Source organism: Ixodes scapularis, unplaced genomic scaffold, assembly GCF_016920785.2.
Source record: "Ixodes scapularis isolate PalLabHiFi unplaced genomic scaffold, ASM1692078v2 PGA_scaffold4__175_contigs__length_147842914, whole genome shotgun sequence".
In the NCBI taxonomy this organism is placed as follows: Eukaryota; Metazoa; Arthropoda; class Arachnida; order Ixodida; family Ixodidae; genus Ixodes; species Ixodes scapularis.
In genome coordinates this window covers 70,197,096-70,215,535 of record NW_024609879.1, presented here as the reverse complement: position 1 = coordinate 70,215,535, position 18,440 = coordinate 70,197,096, and the positions used below count along the sequence as shown (strand labels likewise).

Below are 18,440 nucleotides of genomic sequence, written 5' to 3'. Positions count from 1 at the left end.
CGCTCTCCGCCGGCCGACGCGATAAATCCACAGCTGCCACACAACCAAGGCTGCCCGCGGAACGCGCCGCGCGCGACATCAGCGACAGTCTTTGGCGCAAGGACACTACAACAATCAAACGCCGAAGGAGAAGATCACTTTCCGAGCGTCAGTTTACTTGGATTCGGGGAGACAAGGACGCAGCGGGGCAACCACCATCGTTGAGCAAGGGATACAGTCAGCACTCCAAGCGCAGCTGTTTACCCGGAAGTACGGCAGCCAAAAGACACAATACACGTGGAAAATACGTGCCGTCACCTCACGAGCGGTCCCAACTGCGAAAAGGAATGACAGGGGGCCGACACATCGAGCCCTTCGGCTTGCCGGAACGGCCCATCTGTGGAGCAAATTTCTCATCGCACTGCGACCTACTCTGTGGCAACGTGGACGTGCGCCGAGCAGACTCAGTTCGACGGACAGCGGAGATCTCGCGGCGCGACGGAGGCACCCGAGAAAAAAGCCGCATCGGCTTTTTTCTTTTCGCTCTTTCGCTCCACAAACAGGTCCAACTTAAAGGCCGCCGTACAGTTCGCGCTTTCCACTTTTTTTGCGTTTCCTCCTCTCCTGCCCTCCTTTCCTTCCTTCATCGCCCTCCGCCACCTGTTTGCCGCCCTCCCCCGAGGGGCCAACACGGAGAATGGATTAGAAGACGCCTCCGTTAATCCGGCTTAACCCGCCGAAGAGGGAGACTGCTGCTTGACTAAAAATTATTTCGCTGCCCCCCCAAAAAAAAAAAAAAAGACGTCGCGCGGGCAGCGCGACCGAATGCGCTTTGTCGGATGCGCAACGCTCCGTCCGCTTTGAACAAGCTTGTATGCGTTGAACTAACATTTTTCGAAGCGCGGCAGGTTTAGTGTAGGTCCTATCATATGGTCCTGCAAGACCTCCCTGTCCGCCACAAGCTAGCCAATAAATCAAAAAGATAACGACGGAAGCGTATTCAAACATTGTAAAATAAAATGTATATAATATTTATAAGAACACCGTTGTCTTCACTGCTTGGCTTTCAAATTTTCAGCGCTGCAAATAATCGTAATCAAAATATTTTTACGACTGAAGACCCCTCGTCGTGTATCGAACCCAAAATTATGCTTACGTGAAACCTGATTCGGCGCGGGAGCGGCTCGAGTCACCGTAAACTTTTTTTTTTCAACGTGGATTTTGTTTTTTAATCTAGCTGAGGGACCACTGGTAGAACACGAATCGCATACCAGGAAGGATCTGAAAACTTATATAGCTCGTTCAGTGAATGCAATACTATCGCATTTGTTCCCTCACGATGCAATACGAGTAAGTAACGGCAGTTTATGCAATGTTGACATTGCACAGCCGTGATCGCACGGTTTTAAAAAGCGCTATAGAACGAGCACAAGCGTCGCATTTCGGTACACTGATTGATTTCTGTCTCCCCGCCGTGACACCACACGAGAAAAGTGATTTCGTTTTTTCTGTAAGATTAGGAACACAGAAATCAAGATATAATCCCGGTAATAAAACAAAGCGAAATGGATTCTGCAGCCAATTTCCAACCGTTCGCGAGGTGACTAGGCAAAAACATATATTACCTCCGTTCCTTTACCCTCTGCACACCCACCAGAGAGAGTCATACAAACTCCTTTGCGCTATTATTAACACGATTGCGTTTGCAAGCCGGTAGCTCGAATCGGCTGGGATTTGTCCCTTCTGGCTTTTATAGCTCTCTATGAAACCAGAAAGGTAGATACTTTTCTACACTAGGTGGGTTTGCCCGGGGCCTCCAGTTATTCATGGCCAAAATCACACTGGAGGCGCTTCAGCAATGTTCACTCTGGTCGACACCCGTACTCTCTAAAAATGCCTGTCGTCTACCTTCCCAAAATATACTTGAAGAGCCAATTAGAGACCGACGGATAATGAGGCCGAAATTATGCTTTTACCTAAAAAAAATTATAAGACAAATTTGGCCTCGTCATTTCCAAACTGGTTGCCCGGCGAAATTCTCTATGCGAATTGCAAGCCAGGGTTGGTAATAGTAACATAAGATACGTACGGCAGAATTTCCTGCCATACAAAAAATGACTTGGCTAACGCCAAAGTAACGCGAAATAGGTGCAAAAGGTTTTGCGAAAAGCAGCGGAAACGAAAAAAAGGAAAAAAAAGACAGAAGGAAAGGAGAAATAAGAAAAAAAAAATCTGGTGACGTGGCCAAAAAAAAAATATTCTGTTCATGTGATTTCTCTTGTCACGTGACCGAACAAAAATAAATAAATGAAATTAAAAAAAAAGCACAGAAGAAAAAACCACCCACTGCCCGGTTTCGAAGCTAGGCCCTCTTGATCGTGAAACTAGCGCGCTATCCGTTGCGCCAACGTAACTTTTTTTTCTTCGTTCTTTATTGCAAGTTGCGCCAACATAACTCTGCCTGTAATGCTCACGCATTCTCACATCATAGAAGAAAGCTTAGGTACCTTCGTAGTTTTTCATGCATGTGTTATTTTTATTTGTGGCAAGAGTTCACGCTCCAGAATGCTTTTAGAGTTTTGGAGCCAAACGAGTTTTCTTCCTCCGAGTCACCTTCTAGAGCCAGTAGACCGCACTGGGTCGTCCAGCTAATCAAGCAGCTATTTTCAAATTCTCTGACGTGCCCGCCCTCGCATTCAAGGTCGCCTTTTGGCAAGCTTATCTTTCTTCAACCTGGTAGCCGGAACCCCCACGGCAGGTTTGTTCTGTCCCCGCTCCCTCTCGAGAGGATGGCTCGCCCCGAGGCTAATCCCATTCTCTAGGCACCCTTTCCATCCAACGCTGGCCCTTTCCCTCCCCGTCCCCCAGCTTCGGGAGAGAAGGTTCTTCCCTGCAGAACGTCCCGTTTGTACAGCGGCCTTTAAACGAACGAGACGGCTCCAGAAAGAACCACGACGAAAGCAGACATCCGAGGAGAACAACCGGCCTTCCCTTCAAAGCGGCAAGTGGTTCCTACCCGATCCTCCAACACGCCTCCGAACAGGCCGACTCTAACTGGTCTTCCCCTGGGGTCTATCCGAGTGAGGCGGACCCGCCCTCCCCCCCACCGAAACATCAGCCCTCCGCTGCTCCTCTTCCCCTCTTCCCTATACCCCCGAGAGCGGACGCGACGGGGGCGCTGCCAACGCCACGGAAGGACGCTCCTGCTGCTGCGCCTCCTCTCTTCTCCACCATCCCGAGTATGGCTGCAACGTCCGCACCACCAACGCAATGCAAATGCGGATACCCTGAAAATCAGAGTGAATTGGCGCTGCAAAATTACCACCAACAGTGCAGAGTGACAGAAATGATTCTGTATCACAACCTAAATCCACTGGTAAGAGAACTACTCCAACAGGTCCTGGGGAGCCAGACTTTCGTGGAACGCCACCTAGGCGAGCACCAACTCACAATCTAAGACGCAACCCGGGACGACCCGGGAGAGGGCAGCGTGGTTTCTGCAATGGAATTGCAGAACCTTTGCCCGCAAGAAGGCAGTTTCTTCTCCGCTACCCAGCAGGCACAAGACCAGTAGTGCTGCTTCTGCAGGAGGCCCAATATCCGAACCTCTCGCTGCCCGGCTACGACACGTATACGCGACCGTCAATCCCGCATCGCCAACGAACGCCGAACGGTCCGGCCGGCAAAGAGCCGCCGCAGAGCGTCAATTACAGGGGCAACGCGGCTGTCCTAGCGGCTGCCCTCATCCCGCACGACGAGCTCGACCTCCAGCGCTGGTGCACCCAACTGCAAGAGGTCGTGAGCGTGGCCCTCCAACTCCCCCAATGTAAGGTCGTGGTGGTGTACATATACGATCGACCGTCGATCCGCAACAGCGTCACCATTGACTGGTCCTGGGTCGAAGACCTGCGGAAAATGCACCCCGATGCCTTCGTCGTCATCGGCGGCGACTTCAACACACGCCACACGTGCCTGGGATCGAGGACCGACACATACCACGGTTCGAACCTCGTTTGCGCAATGGAGGACAACCACCTTAGCCTGCTCAACGATCCGGACTTACCAACTCGAGTTGGCCAGCACGCCTTCCAGGGCGACACCACAACCGACCTCACATGGACGAACCGGCGGCGGGCCCTCTTCTGGGAGCTAGGAGCAGACACGTGGGGGAGCGACCACCTGCCCATCTTCATTCGTTTGCGCAGCAGCAAGATAACGGCGCCGAAACGAAGTACGAGCGTCGTCTGCTGGGACGCCTTCCGCGCAGAGCTGGAGCAAACACCCGTCACCACATCAGGCGGTGACCCGGAAACGCACGGACTGGACCACCTCCTGGTCCAAGCGCACGAACTGACCCAAGACCCGATTACTCCTAACTATTGACAACAACAAGCACCCAGCAGCCAACGAACGTGCTTCCCTAAACTTCACCTCCAGCTGCGCCAAACTCTGAACAACCATAGATATCTTTCGTGTTCAAGCCCGCAGTTTCATCCCTCACAAGTGCCCCGGCACTACCCTTCACCCCATGGCGCAAGGACCAAAGTAACCAACAAGCTTACCTCCAGCGACCAGTCTGCTATTACTGCGACATCGTGGGCCATGTAGCTCGCTTTTGTCAGCGCCGACGCCAAGATAATGAGGCTCGCTACCACTACGAGAGCGACCATCGTTCTTCTAGAAGGGACAACTCCAGGGAATATGATGACAGATTCCGCGAAAGGCGTCGTCGTCACTCGTTTTAATCGGAGACATTTCGAGCACCCCCCACCGACTCACCTCGACGTCGCTCCCCTTCTTACCGCCGCTCACTCTCTCCCATGATTTCAAAGTCAGCCGAGCGTTCCCACCCAGGAAACTAGGCGGCGCAGTTTTCGGAGGGGTAACTGCGGTACTCAATAACACCGGACACCCTCCGACTGAACTACCAAATGTTGCAGAAGTTATTGTTGAAGGGCCCCACTTACACGTATTGGTCGATACAGGGGCCGCAATATCTGTCATATGGAAAAATATATGCACACGGCTTCGTAAGCTTAGAACACCCCCATCCGTGCAGACACTACCTGGTGCTGCATCTGAACTCATTCGCCCCAGTGGACTTTGCACAGCTCGTGTTTGTATTAAGGGTTATTTTTATCGCATTCCGTTGACGGTATTGCCGTCATGTAGCTGCGATTTAATACTTGGTTGGGATTTTCTGCGTTCCGCTGATGCCATAGTCGACTGAGACCCTCGACAGCTCTCACTGGGAAACGCGACACATAGCTTGACTCCTCTAATAGCCCTTGATACAAAACTGCGTGATTCAGAATATGTGGTTGTACCTGGCCTGTCATGTACGTGGTCACAGTAGGTTCTCAGACTCCACTATCGGGGAGTGCATTAGAAACGCCCCTCTCACGTGTCTTGTTGCATCGTGGTTTAATACTTCCGCACTGCTTCTCTATGGCTCACAAAGGAAGGACACTCATTGCAGCTTCTAACGTCACATTTCAACCCATACTACTTCCTATCGGGATGGAAATTGCAGAAGCAGAGCACCAGAACTCAGTTCATATAGCTTTCATTCTGTCCGTGATAGCGTTGCCTCCTCCGGAACCCTGCACATTATCTCACAATTTATTACAAACTATGGACACTCATTTACCTTCAAACGAAAGGTCATGTCTTTCTTAAGTCCTTTCTACATTCAGATCCTCCTTCGACGTTCAGACACCAACCTTAGGCAGAACCCCGTGTGTCTCACACACCATACAAAAAGCCGAAGGAGAAATACGTTAGCGTCCTTATCGTGTGTCTATCCGAACGACGTACTATTGATGATGAGGTAACAGCTATGTTGGACAAAGGAATCGTTATACCGTCATCCCGGCCTGTTTCCTCTTCAGCAATTCTAGTTAGGAAAAATGTGGCAGCATTCGCTTCGTTGATTGTCAGCGTCTTAACGCTATCACAAAGAAAGACGTGTACCCCCTTCTCTGAAATGATGATGGACTTGTCACGTTGCAGGGTGCAGAATTTTCCTTGTCTCTTGATCTACGATATGGCTATCGGCAAATTCCTCTCAACGAAGAGGATAAAAAGAAAACGGCTTTTGTTGGAACTAATGGTCTATTTGAATTTAATGTAATGCTGTTTGGCCTTTGCAATGCACCTGTTACGTTCGAGCATATGGTCGATAACGTGCTACGGGGACCGAAATGGCAAACTTGTTTTTGTTTTTTGAATGACATTATTGTCTTCTCTCGCACTTATGAGGAACACTTAGACCGCCTCGTCGAGGTTCTTACGTGTCTAAAAACGGCAGGATTGCAGCTTAACACGAAAAAGGCCGTTTTGCTGCTCGTCAAATTAAGATCCCTGGTCACCTCGTTAATAAAGAAAACGACAGACCTTATCTAGACAAGGTACTCGCTGTTAGGGCATTTTTGACACCACGCAATGTCAAGCAGGTCAGGAGTTTTCTTTTCTTGTGCTGCTACTTCCGTCGTTTTATTCTCCAGTTCGCCCACATAGCTGCTCCTCTTATTCGTTATCTTCAAAGTCATGTCTCATTTGTGTGGTCTCCCAAATGTGAACGCGCGTTCAGCGCCCTGAAGACAGCCCTTAAGTCCGACCCAATACTTGGTCAATATAATGAGGCAGCACGAACCGAGCAACACATCGACGTCGGTGGCTACGAGCTCTAAGTCGTTTTAGTTCAGCGTCACCCCGAGACGTCGCACGAATACGTTGTCGCCTACGCCCGCCGTTCGCTCTCCAAAGCAGAGAATATTTATACAATTGCAGAAAAACAAGTGCTTGGCCGTCGTTCGGGGCATTAAAAAATTTCGACAGTACTTATATGGACGCCATTCTACAATCGTCACCGACCATAACGCCCCTTGTTATCTCCTCACTTAAGAACGTAACGGGACGTCTTGGTCAATGGATACTGGCATTACAGGAATATACCTTCGCAGTTGCTTACAAATCTGGTATGAAGCATACGGACGCAGACGGACTCTCACGCTGTCCTGTCTAGGGCCCGGACGAGCGCATAGATCATATAGATGACGCTTTCGACCTAGCTTCAATTTATACAACCTCATTCTAAACCGATCAACACGAAGATCCTTGGATTAGGGGCTTTGTTGGGTATTTTGAACGACCAACTGATCTCTTAAATAATGTACTTGGAAAACTAATGCAGTCCCAGGCAGCACCGAGTTCTGGGCCAAAACTTGGCTTGCGTCTGGCAGTTTAGGGCATTAAAAAGCCCGAAGAGGCCAAAGTAGTGCCAAACCTGACCTCCCTTGGCAACAGTCTGGGTATCTTGGCCCTAATTCACCAAACAAGTGCCAAACTTAGGATTCGCTGCCGGGTATTTCGGCTGTCACCTGGATCATTCGGGCCAAAATCGCCACAGATGTGCCAGAGTTAGGCTTGCTACCGTGTAGTTCGGCAGATCTTTCGCATTTTTGGGCCAAAATTGCCAAACTAATGCCAAAGTTAGGCTTCACTTTTTGATGATTCGGCTGTCATCTGGCACATTCGGGCCAAAATCGCCACAGATGTGCCAGAGTTGGGCTTACTACCTTGTAGTTCGGCAGAGCTTTGGCATTTTTGGGCCAAAATGGCCAAACTAATGCCAAAGTTAGGCTTCACTTTTTGATGATTCGGCTGTCACCTGGCACATTCGGGCCAAAATCGCCACAAATGTGCCAGAGTTAGGCTTCCTACCTTGAAGTTCGGTTGACACCTGGCATCTTTGGGCCCAAGTCGCCAAACGAGTGCCCAAGTTAGGCTTCGCTTCCCGATAGTTCGGCTTTCATCTGGCAGCTACGGGCCAAAGTTGCGAAACAAGTGCCAGAACTAGGCTTACTGCCTTGGAGTACGGCTGATTAGATATTTGATGTACGCGGGTGGTCTTCATATTAATTAAATAGAAATCAAGTTTTATTCGGCTGGCAACTTTATCTTATTTCAGGTGTCTCTTGATTTCTGCAGTCCAAAGGTTGGCTGAATGTTCTGACGCGGCTCGAGCAGGCTTTGCAAACGCAAATTGTGCCAGATGTTGTACTCGCGCGTAGGTACACACGCCAATATCGGGACGCGCCGTGAGACTGGTTCGACATTAAGGCGCGTTCACACAGGCGATGCGATCTAGTCGCGCCATAACTTTCATCGCAAAAACGACCATCGCGGGCAAAAAGTGACGGGATTTGAGCAGTCGCTTGTTGACCCGACTTTTTGCGATGCACTCTAGTCGCGGAGAGGCCGAGCCAATCAACGGCGTTCGGAGAGAGAGTTTTTGAGAAGCGACTCGCCAACGAAGGCGTTGGACTCGCTCATCGCGCACGCCAGATTGACCATCTAATTACTTTCTTTTTTTGCAATGCGATTTAGTCGGATCGCGTGATCGCTTACATCTCCGGTGTGAATCCGCCTTTACAGAAACTTCTGCCTTTGAGCTTGCACAGCGCGATCAAGACTGATGTGCGCACGTCTCCACAAGAGATATCGTTAATAGGCGGCGCATTGCAAAAGCGAGCGCGGCTCTGTGCGTGTTTTGCATTGTGATTGAGCACTGTCAAATCCTAGCGATAACAAAGAGCGGAAACGACCGGGGTTTCGTGGCGCGGTTCCCGCATCACACTTGGGGAATGAAAATGAAATCCCGGAATTTATACTATTTTAGCGTGTTGATACTTTTTAAACATTAAAAAGTGGAGACACAAAAGGGACGATACAGACAGGGCAATCTTTGAACTTTAAAGGCCGCTGTACAAACGGGACGTTCTGCACGGAAGAACCTTCTCTCCCGAAGCTGGGGGACGGGGAGGGAAAGGGCCAGCGTTGGATGGAAAGAGCGTCTAGAGAATGGGATTAGCCTCGAGGCGAGCCATCCTCTCGAGAGGGAGTGGGGACGGAACAAAGCTGCCGTAGGGGTACCGGCTACCAGGTGGAAGAAAGACAAGCTTGTCAAACGGCGAACTCGGATGCGAGGACGGGCACGTCAGAGAATTTTAAAATAGCTGCTTGATTAGCTGGACGACCCAGTGCGGTCTACTGGCTCTAGAATGTGACTCGGATTAAGAAAACTCGTTTTGCTCAAAAACTCTAAAAGCAATCTGGAACGTGAACTCTTTCCATAAATAAAAATAACACGTGCATGAAAAACTACGAAGGCACCTCAGCTTTCTCCTATGATGTGGGAATGCGTGAGCATTACAGGCAGAGTTATGTTGGCGCAGCTTGCAATAAAGGAAGAAAAAAAAGTTATGTTGGCGCAAGTAATCCCTGGAGAAGGGGAACAAGAGGGACAAAGGACAAACATAAATCTCCAAACACAGCTAGGTGACTGGTGAGCGACTGAAAAAATCCGCCTGGTCCCGGGTTCGATACCCGGACCAGGCGGATTTTTTCAGTCGCTCACCAGTCACCTAGCTGTGTTTGGAGATTTATGTTTGTCTTTTGTCCCTCTTGTTCCCCTTCTCCAGGGATTACTTTCGTCATTCTTGTCCAGCTCGCTTGCTCCTTTGCATTTAAATGCATTATAATTATGTTGGCGCGACGGAGAGCGCGCTATTTTCACGATCAAGAGGGCCTAGCTTCGAAACCGGGCAGGGGATGGTTTTCTTTTTTCTCGTGTTTTTTTTTTTATTTCGTTTATATTTTTGTTCGGTCACGTGACAAGAAAAATCACATGAACAGAATTTTTTTTTTGGCCACGTCACAAGATTTTTTTTTTCTTATTTCTCCTTCTCTTCAGGCTTTTTTTCTTTTTTTTTCCTTTTTTTTTTTTGTTCACGCTCCCTTTCGCAAAACCCTTTGCACCTATTTCGCATTACTTTGGCGTTACATAAATTATTTTATTTATCGCAGGGAATTCTGCCGTACGTATCTTACGTTACTATTACCAACACTGGCTTGCAATTCCCATAGAGAATTTCGTCCGGCAACCAGTTTGGGAAGGACGAGGCCAAATTTGTGTAATAATTTTTTTGAGGTCTAAGCATAATTTTGGCCTTGTTATCCGTCGATCTCTAAGATTGACTCTTCAAGTATCTTTTGGGAAAGAGTAGACGACAGACATTTTTAGAGAGCACGTGTGTCGACCAGAGTGAACACTGCTGAAGGGCCTCCAGTGTGATATTGGCGATAAATAACTGGAGGCCCCGGGCAAACCCACCCAATGTAGAAAAGTATCTACCTTTCTAGTTTCATAGAGAGCTATGAAAGCCAGAAGGGACGAATCCCAGCGGAGCAAACTACCGGCTTGCAAACGCAACCGCGCTGATAATAGCGGAAAGGAGTTTGTATGACTCTTTCTGGCGGTGTGCAGAGGGTAAAGGCACGGAGGTAATATATGCTTTTGACTAGTCACCTCGCGAACGGTTGTGTATTGGCTGCAGAGATCCATTTCGCTTTGTTTTATTACCGGGATTATATCTTGATTTCTTTGTTCCTAATTTCACAGAAAGAACGAAATCGCTTTTCTCGTGTGGCGTCACGGCGGGGAGACAGAAATCAATTAGTGTACCGAAATTCGACGCTTGTGCTCGTTCTATAGCGCTTCTAAAAACCGTGCGATCACGGCTGTCTAACGTCAACATTGCATAAACTGCCGTTACTTGTACTCTTATTGCATCGTGAGGGAACGAGCTATGACTGGGTGAACAGGAATAGGGAGAATGGGTGCGTGTGATTTGTTGAAGTTCGAATTAACAAATCGAGCTTCAACGAATGCGATAGTACTGCATTCACTCAACCAGCTATATGAGTTTTCAGATGGAGCATGCGATTCATGTTCTGCCTGTGGCACCTCAGCTAGATTAAAAGCAGAATCCACGTTAAAAAAAAAAAAAAAAAAAAAAAAAAAAAAACGAAGTTTACGGTGACTCGAGCCGCTCCCGCGCCGAATCATGTTTCACGTAAGCGTAATTTTGGGTTCGATGCACGACGAGGGGTCTTCAATCATAAAAATATTTTGATTACGATTATTTGCAGCACTAAAAATTTGAAAGCCAAGCAGTGAAGACAACGGTGTTCTTATAAATATTATATATATTTTATTTTACACTGTTTCAATACGCTGTCGTCGTTATGTCCTTGAATTATTGGCTAGCTTGTGGCGGACAGGGAGGTCTTGCAGGACCATAAGATAGGACCTACACTAAACCTGCCGCGCTTCGAAAAATGTTAGTCCAATGCATACCAGCTGGTTCAAGGCGGACGGAGCGTTGCGCATCCGGCAATGCGCATTCGGTCGCTGCCCACGTCGTTTCTTTTTCTTTTCCTTTTTTTTTTTTTTTCTTCTTTTTCGAGCAGCGAAATAATTTTTAGTCAAGCAGCAGGTCTCCCTCTTCGGCGGGTTAAGCCGGATTAACGGAGGCGTCTCCTAATTCATTCTCCGTCTTGGCCTCTCGGGGGAGGGCGGTAACCAGGTGGCGGAGGGCGGTGAAGGGAGGAAAGGAGGGCCGGAGAGGAGGAGACGCAAAAAAGTGGAAAGCGTGAACTGTACGGCGGCTTTTAAAGCAAATCAAAAGGGTGGAGCGAAACGCGCGACCCGGCGTGACCTCTCTACGTAGGACGTGTAGGACAAAAACGTTTGGACGAAAATTTGTCACGTGACTTTTTCTGTCACGCTGATGGGATCCCTGGTGCTGTCGTTTTCGCCGTTTGCCTAGTTATAGAAATAGTGGGCCACGTAGGTCCGGTTTTCGAACAGCGCTCTTCAGTGTTCTGTTGCTTTCGTGCGTTGCAGACGCGGCCGTGTTTGTTTTTCTTTTTTTTGTAAACGGTCGGAATACGTCCATGCCAATTTTTCGGTAACAGCCATTTTTTTCACCGGAGTTCGTGGAATTCTTGTGATGTGTTTGTTGGACACGCTTCGACAAAAACTGCTCTTCGCCGACGACGAGACGTCAGTTGAATGTGCGCAACCTTCTTCCTCGAATGTGTTTGTGGGGTGCCCGAGTTGGATTATGCATCTACCAAGGAGTACATGATGTAGCGCTTTTATTAGTAAGTGCCCTGCGAGCATGATTCTGATAGTCGTCCTGCTTTCCTCTCAATCTCCGCGGTTTTTGTGTGATGAGTTTTGCATGGCATCAGGAGAGTGTTAATTGTATTTTATAATTTGCTTTTCGTTTTACAGAGAAGTGTGACCTTTGTAAATATGTTGAGAATACACTGTGTGTAATGATAGTTGTTTAATAAACTTCTGGGAGCGATCGAAAAAATTTGTTTGTCCGTATAAGTGATTGGATATGCAACAAATGACATGTAACGTACACATACTTGCACGACGTTCGGCCAATACGGAGCAGACGCATAGTAGAGTATTCGCACAATATTGCGCGAACGCTAGGCTGGGGCGAAACAGCTGTACGGCAATACCTGCCGGATATCAAACGGTGGTGCAAAACTGGACATTTGAACGATATTGGAACCGACTTTCGGCCGGCGCTGGCACGATACTGCAAAGTATTGCCGTGCTGCTTAGGAACGGAGGTGGTGACATCTTACCGACGTGTTTGCAACGCTTATCTAATTTATTTCTCTTCTGGGACGTGTGAAAGAGCACTTCTGTGGCACACCAGAGATATTCGAAACTTGGGCAGGCCTCTCGGCTTTCTTTGCCACTTTTGGCACTTATTTGGCACTACAGAGGGTCGCCAGAGAAGAGCCAAACTTCGGCATGCCCCGAATCGACAAATTAAGATTTACTGCGGCAGTTATGGCTCAAGTCTGGCACTTAATTTGGCACAACTGTGGCAGACAGAGAAAAGCCAAACTTTGGCACGTCCCAAATACCGAAATTAGGCGCTGCTGTGGCAGTTATGGCGGAAGTATTGTCACGGGTGGTGACCAATAAACAATAAATAAACAGAAAGAAATAAACGTTTAATGTGGCGAACTTGTGCCAAAAATAAAAGAGTACAAAAGATAATAACAGAGCGTCGCGGGCGTCGAAGTCGGCGAAACTGCAGGATCGAGCGCTGGGGCGAGACTGACTCGACATGGTCGCGAGCGGCGTCTTATCTAGAGTAAGTCACTATCTCGAAGATTCGGCGGAGAAGGTTCGAGCGTAGCGCGCTTGGGGCGAGAATGAACACGCACTTTCTAGAACAACAAAAACGATACAAGTTATGTTCGCAGCAAGAATAAACGAGAACCTTCTGCAAGTCTGCGCGCGGCATTATCCCCCCCTTTAAAAGCGCATCGTCCCGATGCAGCACAAACCGAAAACAAAGTAAACAGAAATAACGGTAAACTAAAGAGTCATGGGTGAAGAAAGAATAAAACAATTAAAACAGGGACCACACAACCACATATTTCAACTAGCAACAGACGAGAGTCATTTGGAACACATAAGGTCCACAGTCCTATCGAGCGTAGTACGGCTTCATGCGCACGACGTGGACGACTTCTGGTCTTGGAGTGCGGCGTGATGAAGTCCGTGTTCCATCGGGCATCACCTCGTAGTTCAGATCCCCGAGTCGACGATGCACTTTGTAGGGTCCAATGTAGCGCTTCAGGAGTTTCTCGCTGAGACCACGGCGGCAGATCGGTGTCCAGACCCACACCCTGTCTTCCGGCTGGAAGTGGACGTCCCGGCGACGAAGGTTGTAGCGGCCAGTGTCGATACGTTGTTGGGCTTGAATCCGGAGTCTGGCGAGCTGACGGACTTCTTCTGCCCGTTGGGCAACCACCTGGGCGTCGTCGCTTCCGTCGACAGCCGGTTCGTGGGGTAACATTGCGTCCAGCATTGTCGTCACTTTGCGACCATGAACCAGTTGAAAGGGTGTAACCCCGGTGGTTTCTTGCACGGCCGTATTGTAGGCAAAGGTGACGTACGGCAACACCTCGTCCCATGTCTTGTGCTCAACGTCGACGTACATGGAAATCATGTCGGCGATGGTCTTGTTGAGTCTTTCCATCAGCCCGTTGGTCTGAGGGTGGTACGCCGTGGTGCGACGATGGCTGGTGTGGCTGAGACGAAGGACTTCTTGTGTAAGCTGGGCCATGAACGAGGATCCACGGTCTGAGATCAGGACTTCGGGAGCGCCGTGCCGGAGGACGATGGATTCAATGAAAAACTTGGCAACTTCCACTGCAGTTTCGGAAGGAAGGGCTTTTGTTTCGGCGTACCGCGCGAGATAATCAGTGGCGACGATGATCCAGCGATTTCCCGACGTCGACGGCGGAAAAGGGCCAAGTAGATCCATCCCGATCTGTTGGAAGGGTGCCGTTGGCGGAGGAATTGACTGCAAGAGTCCGGCCGGCCTCGTTAAAGGTTTCTTTCGTCGCTGCCATTCATGGCATGATCGTGTGTATAGGTGGACCGTTTTGGGGAGCTTGGGCCAGTAATACTTTTCACGAATACGTGCCAGTGTCCGGCTGTAACCGAGGTGTCCGGACGTCGGGTCGTCGTGGCAGGCTTGGAAGATCTCCTCTCGAAGGTCGGTCGGTCGGGATTAACAGCAGCCACGTCGAGTTGTTGTTGCCGAAGTTCTCTTTGTAGAGAACTCCTTGTCTAATGGCGAAGGTCGGCAGGGCTCGTGAAAAAACACGTGGTATGGCACTCCCACGCCCTTCCAGGTGCTCTATTAGTGCGCGCAGCTCAGGATCGTCTCGTTGACGTCGGGCCATGTCGTTGGTGTTCACTGCGCCCAGGAAACACTCGTCGTCATCGTCGTCGCTGCTGTCGGAGGGTGTTTCGACGGGAGCTCGGGACAGGCAGTCGGCGTCGCTGTGCTTGCGGCCTGACTTGTATACTACGGTCATGTTGAACTCTTGTAGTCGGAGACTCCATCGTGCAAGGCGTCCTGACGGGTCCTTGATGTTCGCAAGCCAGCAGAGCGAATGTTGGTCCGTGACTACGCGGAACGGGCTTCCGTGTAAGTACGGACGAAACTTCGTGATCGCCCAGACGACCGCAAGGCATTCTTTTTCAGTCGTGGAGTAATTTCGCTCCGCCTTGGACAATGTCCGACTTGCGTAGGCGATGACTCGTTCGGTGCCCTCTTGTACTTGAACCAATACCGCGCCAAGTCCTGCGTTACTTGCGTCCGTGTGAATCTCGGTTTCCGCATCCTGGTCGAAATGTCCAAGGACAGGAGGAGTCTGGAGTCGTCGCTTCAGCTCGTCGAATGCCTGCTGCTGCTCCTCGGCCCATTCGAACTTCGCGGCGTCCTTCGTGAGGTGTGTGAGCGGTGCGGAAAGTCTTGCGAAATCTCGAACGAAGCGCCGATAATAGGCACATAGCCCAAGGAACCTTCGCACGGCCTTTTTGTCTCTTGGCGCTGGAAATGCTGCGACGGCGCGAGTCTTCTCTGGGTCTGGACGAATGCCTTCGTTACTAACCACGTGACCTAGGAACTTCAGTTCGTCATAGGCGAACCGACACTTTGACGGCTTGAGGGTGAGTCCGGCGGTCCGTGTGGCTTGGAGAACAGCTCGGAGTCGTCGCAAGTGCTCGTCGAAGTCGCCGGAAAACACTACGACGTCGTCGAGGTAGACGAGACAGCTCTGCCACTTCAGTCCTGCCAGTACGGTGTCCATGACACGCTGGAAAGTTGCTGGCGCCGTGCATAGTCCGAAGGGCATCACCTTAAACTCGTACAGCCCATCCGGTGTGACGAAGGCTGTCTTCTCTCGGTCCCGTTCGTCGACTTCGATCTGCCAGTAGCCGCTCTTCAGGTCCATCGATGAAAAGTATCGAGAATGGCGCAGCCGGTCTAACGTGTCGTCGATGCGGGGGAGTGGATAGACGTCTTTCTTCGTCACTGCGTTCAGTTGCCGGAAGTCCACGCAGAACCTAAGCGTCCCGTCTTTCTTCTTAACCAGTACGAATGGGGAGGCCCAAGGACTGCTTGAGGGTTGAATTATGTCGTCGTTCAGCATCTCTTGAACTTGGTCCTGGATCACCTGCCTTTCTTTGACGGACACTCTGTATGGAGATCGGTGCACAGGGCGCGCGTCGTTCTCGGTAACGATGCGGTGCTTCGCAACGGCGGTTTGGCGCACCTTCGACGACGTCGCAAAGCAGTCGCGGTATTCGGCGAGGAGGTTAATCAGCTGACGTCGTTTCGGGCCCGGAAGTTTAGGGTCAATGTCGAGCTGCGCTGGCGACGTACTGTCTTGCTGAGGTGGCGAGGATTCGTCAGCAATGGCGGCGATTTCCGCGGAGTTTCGGAGTTCCTCGACGTGGCCAACGGCTGCCCCTTTCGTGAGGTGTTGCGCTTCGTTTCGGAAGTTCGTCATGAGGACCACAGTGCGGCCATTCTGGAGTTCTGCTACCCCTCTTGCGACGCCTATTCCTCTTCCTAGAAGCAACTGGAGGCTCCCCTCGAGCAGAACTTCGCCGCAGAAAGCTTCGGTGATCCCGACAGGTACGAAAACACTCGACCGCGGCGGTAAGTTTACGTGAGTTGCGAGGACTCGGACCGCGGATGACGTCGCTTTGGGTTCCTCCGGTGGTGAATCAGGTTTTCGCAGAGTTAGCCGGTTTGCTCTGAGGTCGATGACGGCGCCATACTCGCAGAGAAAGTCCATTCCGAGAATAATGTCCCTCGAACAGTCTTGCAGAACGACGAACTTGACAGGGCACGTCTCACCATGGATCTCGACGCGGGCAGTGCATCTCCCAACCGGCGTGATGAGGTGCCCTCCGGCGGTTCGTATTTGAGGTCCATCCCACGGCGTTGTGACTTTTCGAAGACGGTGGGAGAGCCTCCCACTCAAGACTGAGTAGTCTGCTCCGGTGTCCACGAGTGCTGATGCGTCGTGGCCGTCGATAACAACGTTTAGGTTGTTGGACACCGATGCAGAAGCTTCGTTGCGATGCGTGGTGTCGGGAGAGTGGGAGCGCTCCGTCGTTCTTGGAGGCTCTTTACGTCGGTCGTCTTCGGCAACTCCACCTCCAGGGGTTGCCGCGCCTAGTTTCCCCGGCGAGGAGCGAGGGGCGACAGGCTTTCACGTCGGGGTCGGTGCATCGGCGAAGCTGGACGTCTTGGCGAAGGCGACCGGAACTCTCGGCGGGACGCAGGCTCGGGGGACTGAGGTCGTCGCAGGTACTCGTAGATCTCCCGAGGGCGTTCACCATGACGGGGGCGCGGGTCGTTCGGGTGGAACCCGCGCAGCCCGAGTCGTCGGTATGGGCATCGGCGGTAGGTGTGGTCCGCTTCCCCGCAATGGAAGCACAGAGGGCGTCGGTCGGGCGTTCGCCACACGTCGGTCTTGCGGGGTGCGCGAGGCTCCGGGCAGGCGTACTGGACCTGGTCGCCGTGGCGTCGGTCGTGCTGCGCCGCAGGAGACTGACGTCGGGGCGGCGTGACATAGGTGCGACGAGGAGGCGGTGGCCGTCGGGCCACTGCGGCGTAACTCAACGTCGGTGGTTCCGGAGCGGTGCTGACGATAACCTCAGGCTGCAGCGCTTGCTGGACTTCTTCCCTGACAATCTCGGCGATTGATGGCGAAGCTGGGCTTGCGGCGGCAGGTAGAAGTTTCTTGATCTCTTCCCGGACGACGTCTCGGATCATCTCGCGGATGTCCGTGGTGTTGTAGCCGGAAGGCGAAAAGAAACCGATGCCGGGAACTCGGTGATAGTGGGTGGCTCGTGCTTGAAGGGCACGTTCGATGTTGGTGGCCTCCGTCATGAAGCCTTCGACGGTGGTAGGCGGGCTCCGCACAAGACCACCGAAAATGTTTTCCTTGACGCCACGCATCAAGACTCTGAGCTTCTTTGCTTCGGATGCTTCGGGATCGGCGCGGTTGCTCAGTCGCAGGACATCTTCCACGAAGCTAACGACGCTCTCGTTAGGGCCTTGAACCCTCGCTTGAAGAAGCTCTTCCGCGCGTTCTCTTCGTTGTTGGTTCGTGAACGTTCTTCGCAACTCAGCCTTGAGTTGCTCCCAGGAAGTGATCGAAGCTTCGTGGTTCTCGAACCAGTTCGGGGCGGTGGCTTCCAAGGCGAAGTAAGCGTTTTGCAGACACTGTTCTGGTGTCCACCCGTTATGACGGGCCACTCGTTCGTACTGTTGGACCCAGTCGTCGATGTCTTCGTGGCTTTCGCCGTGGAAGGGAGCCGGTGTCCGAGGAGCGACGGGTAGGTAGACGAGGGCAGGAGCGGCGGGGGCCTGCGACTGGTTGTCCATCGTCGTCTTCTTCGGCTTGGGTTTGTCCAGGAGCAAACCGTACTCCGGATCCTCTCCCTTGGTGCGGCGGCTGGTCCGAGTTTCAGGTTCCGCGCTGAGTGGTCTTCTCAGCGAGCTTGGAGTCGGGCTTGTACTCCGGGTCCTGGGAGGGGAACGCTGCACGGGCATGCGGTACCCCGCACCTCCACCAAAATGTCACGGGTGGTGACCAATAAACAATAAATAAACAGAAAGAAATAAACGTTTAATGTGGCGAACTTGTGCCAAAAATAAAAGAGTACAAAAGATAAAAACAGAGCGTCGCGGGCGTCG

At 51.1% G+C, this 18,440-nt stretch overlaps 1 protein-coding gene across 1 annotated transcript; it reads left to right on the top strand.

The window, feature by feature from the left end:
• The first annotated feature begins 3,220 nt into the window (after nucleotides 1-3,220).
• Nucleotides 3,221-4,362, top strand: LOC121837784. Its single transcript, XM_042293592.1, has 2 exons — nucleotides 3,221-3,355; nucleotides 3,568-4,362. Exons 1-2 carry the CDS (start codon nucleotides 3,221-3,223, stop codon nucleotides 4,360-4,362), a joined length of 930 nt encoding a protein of 309 aa, XP_042149526.1.
• Nucleotides 4,363-18,440: the final 14,078 nt, after the last annotated feature.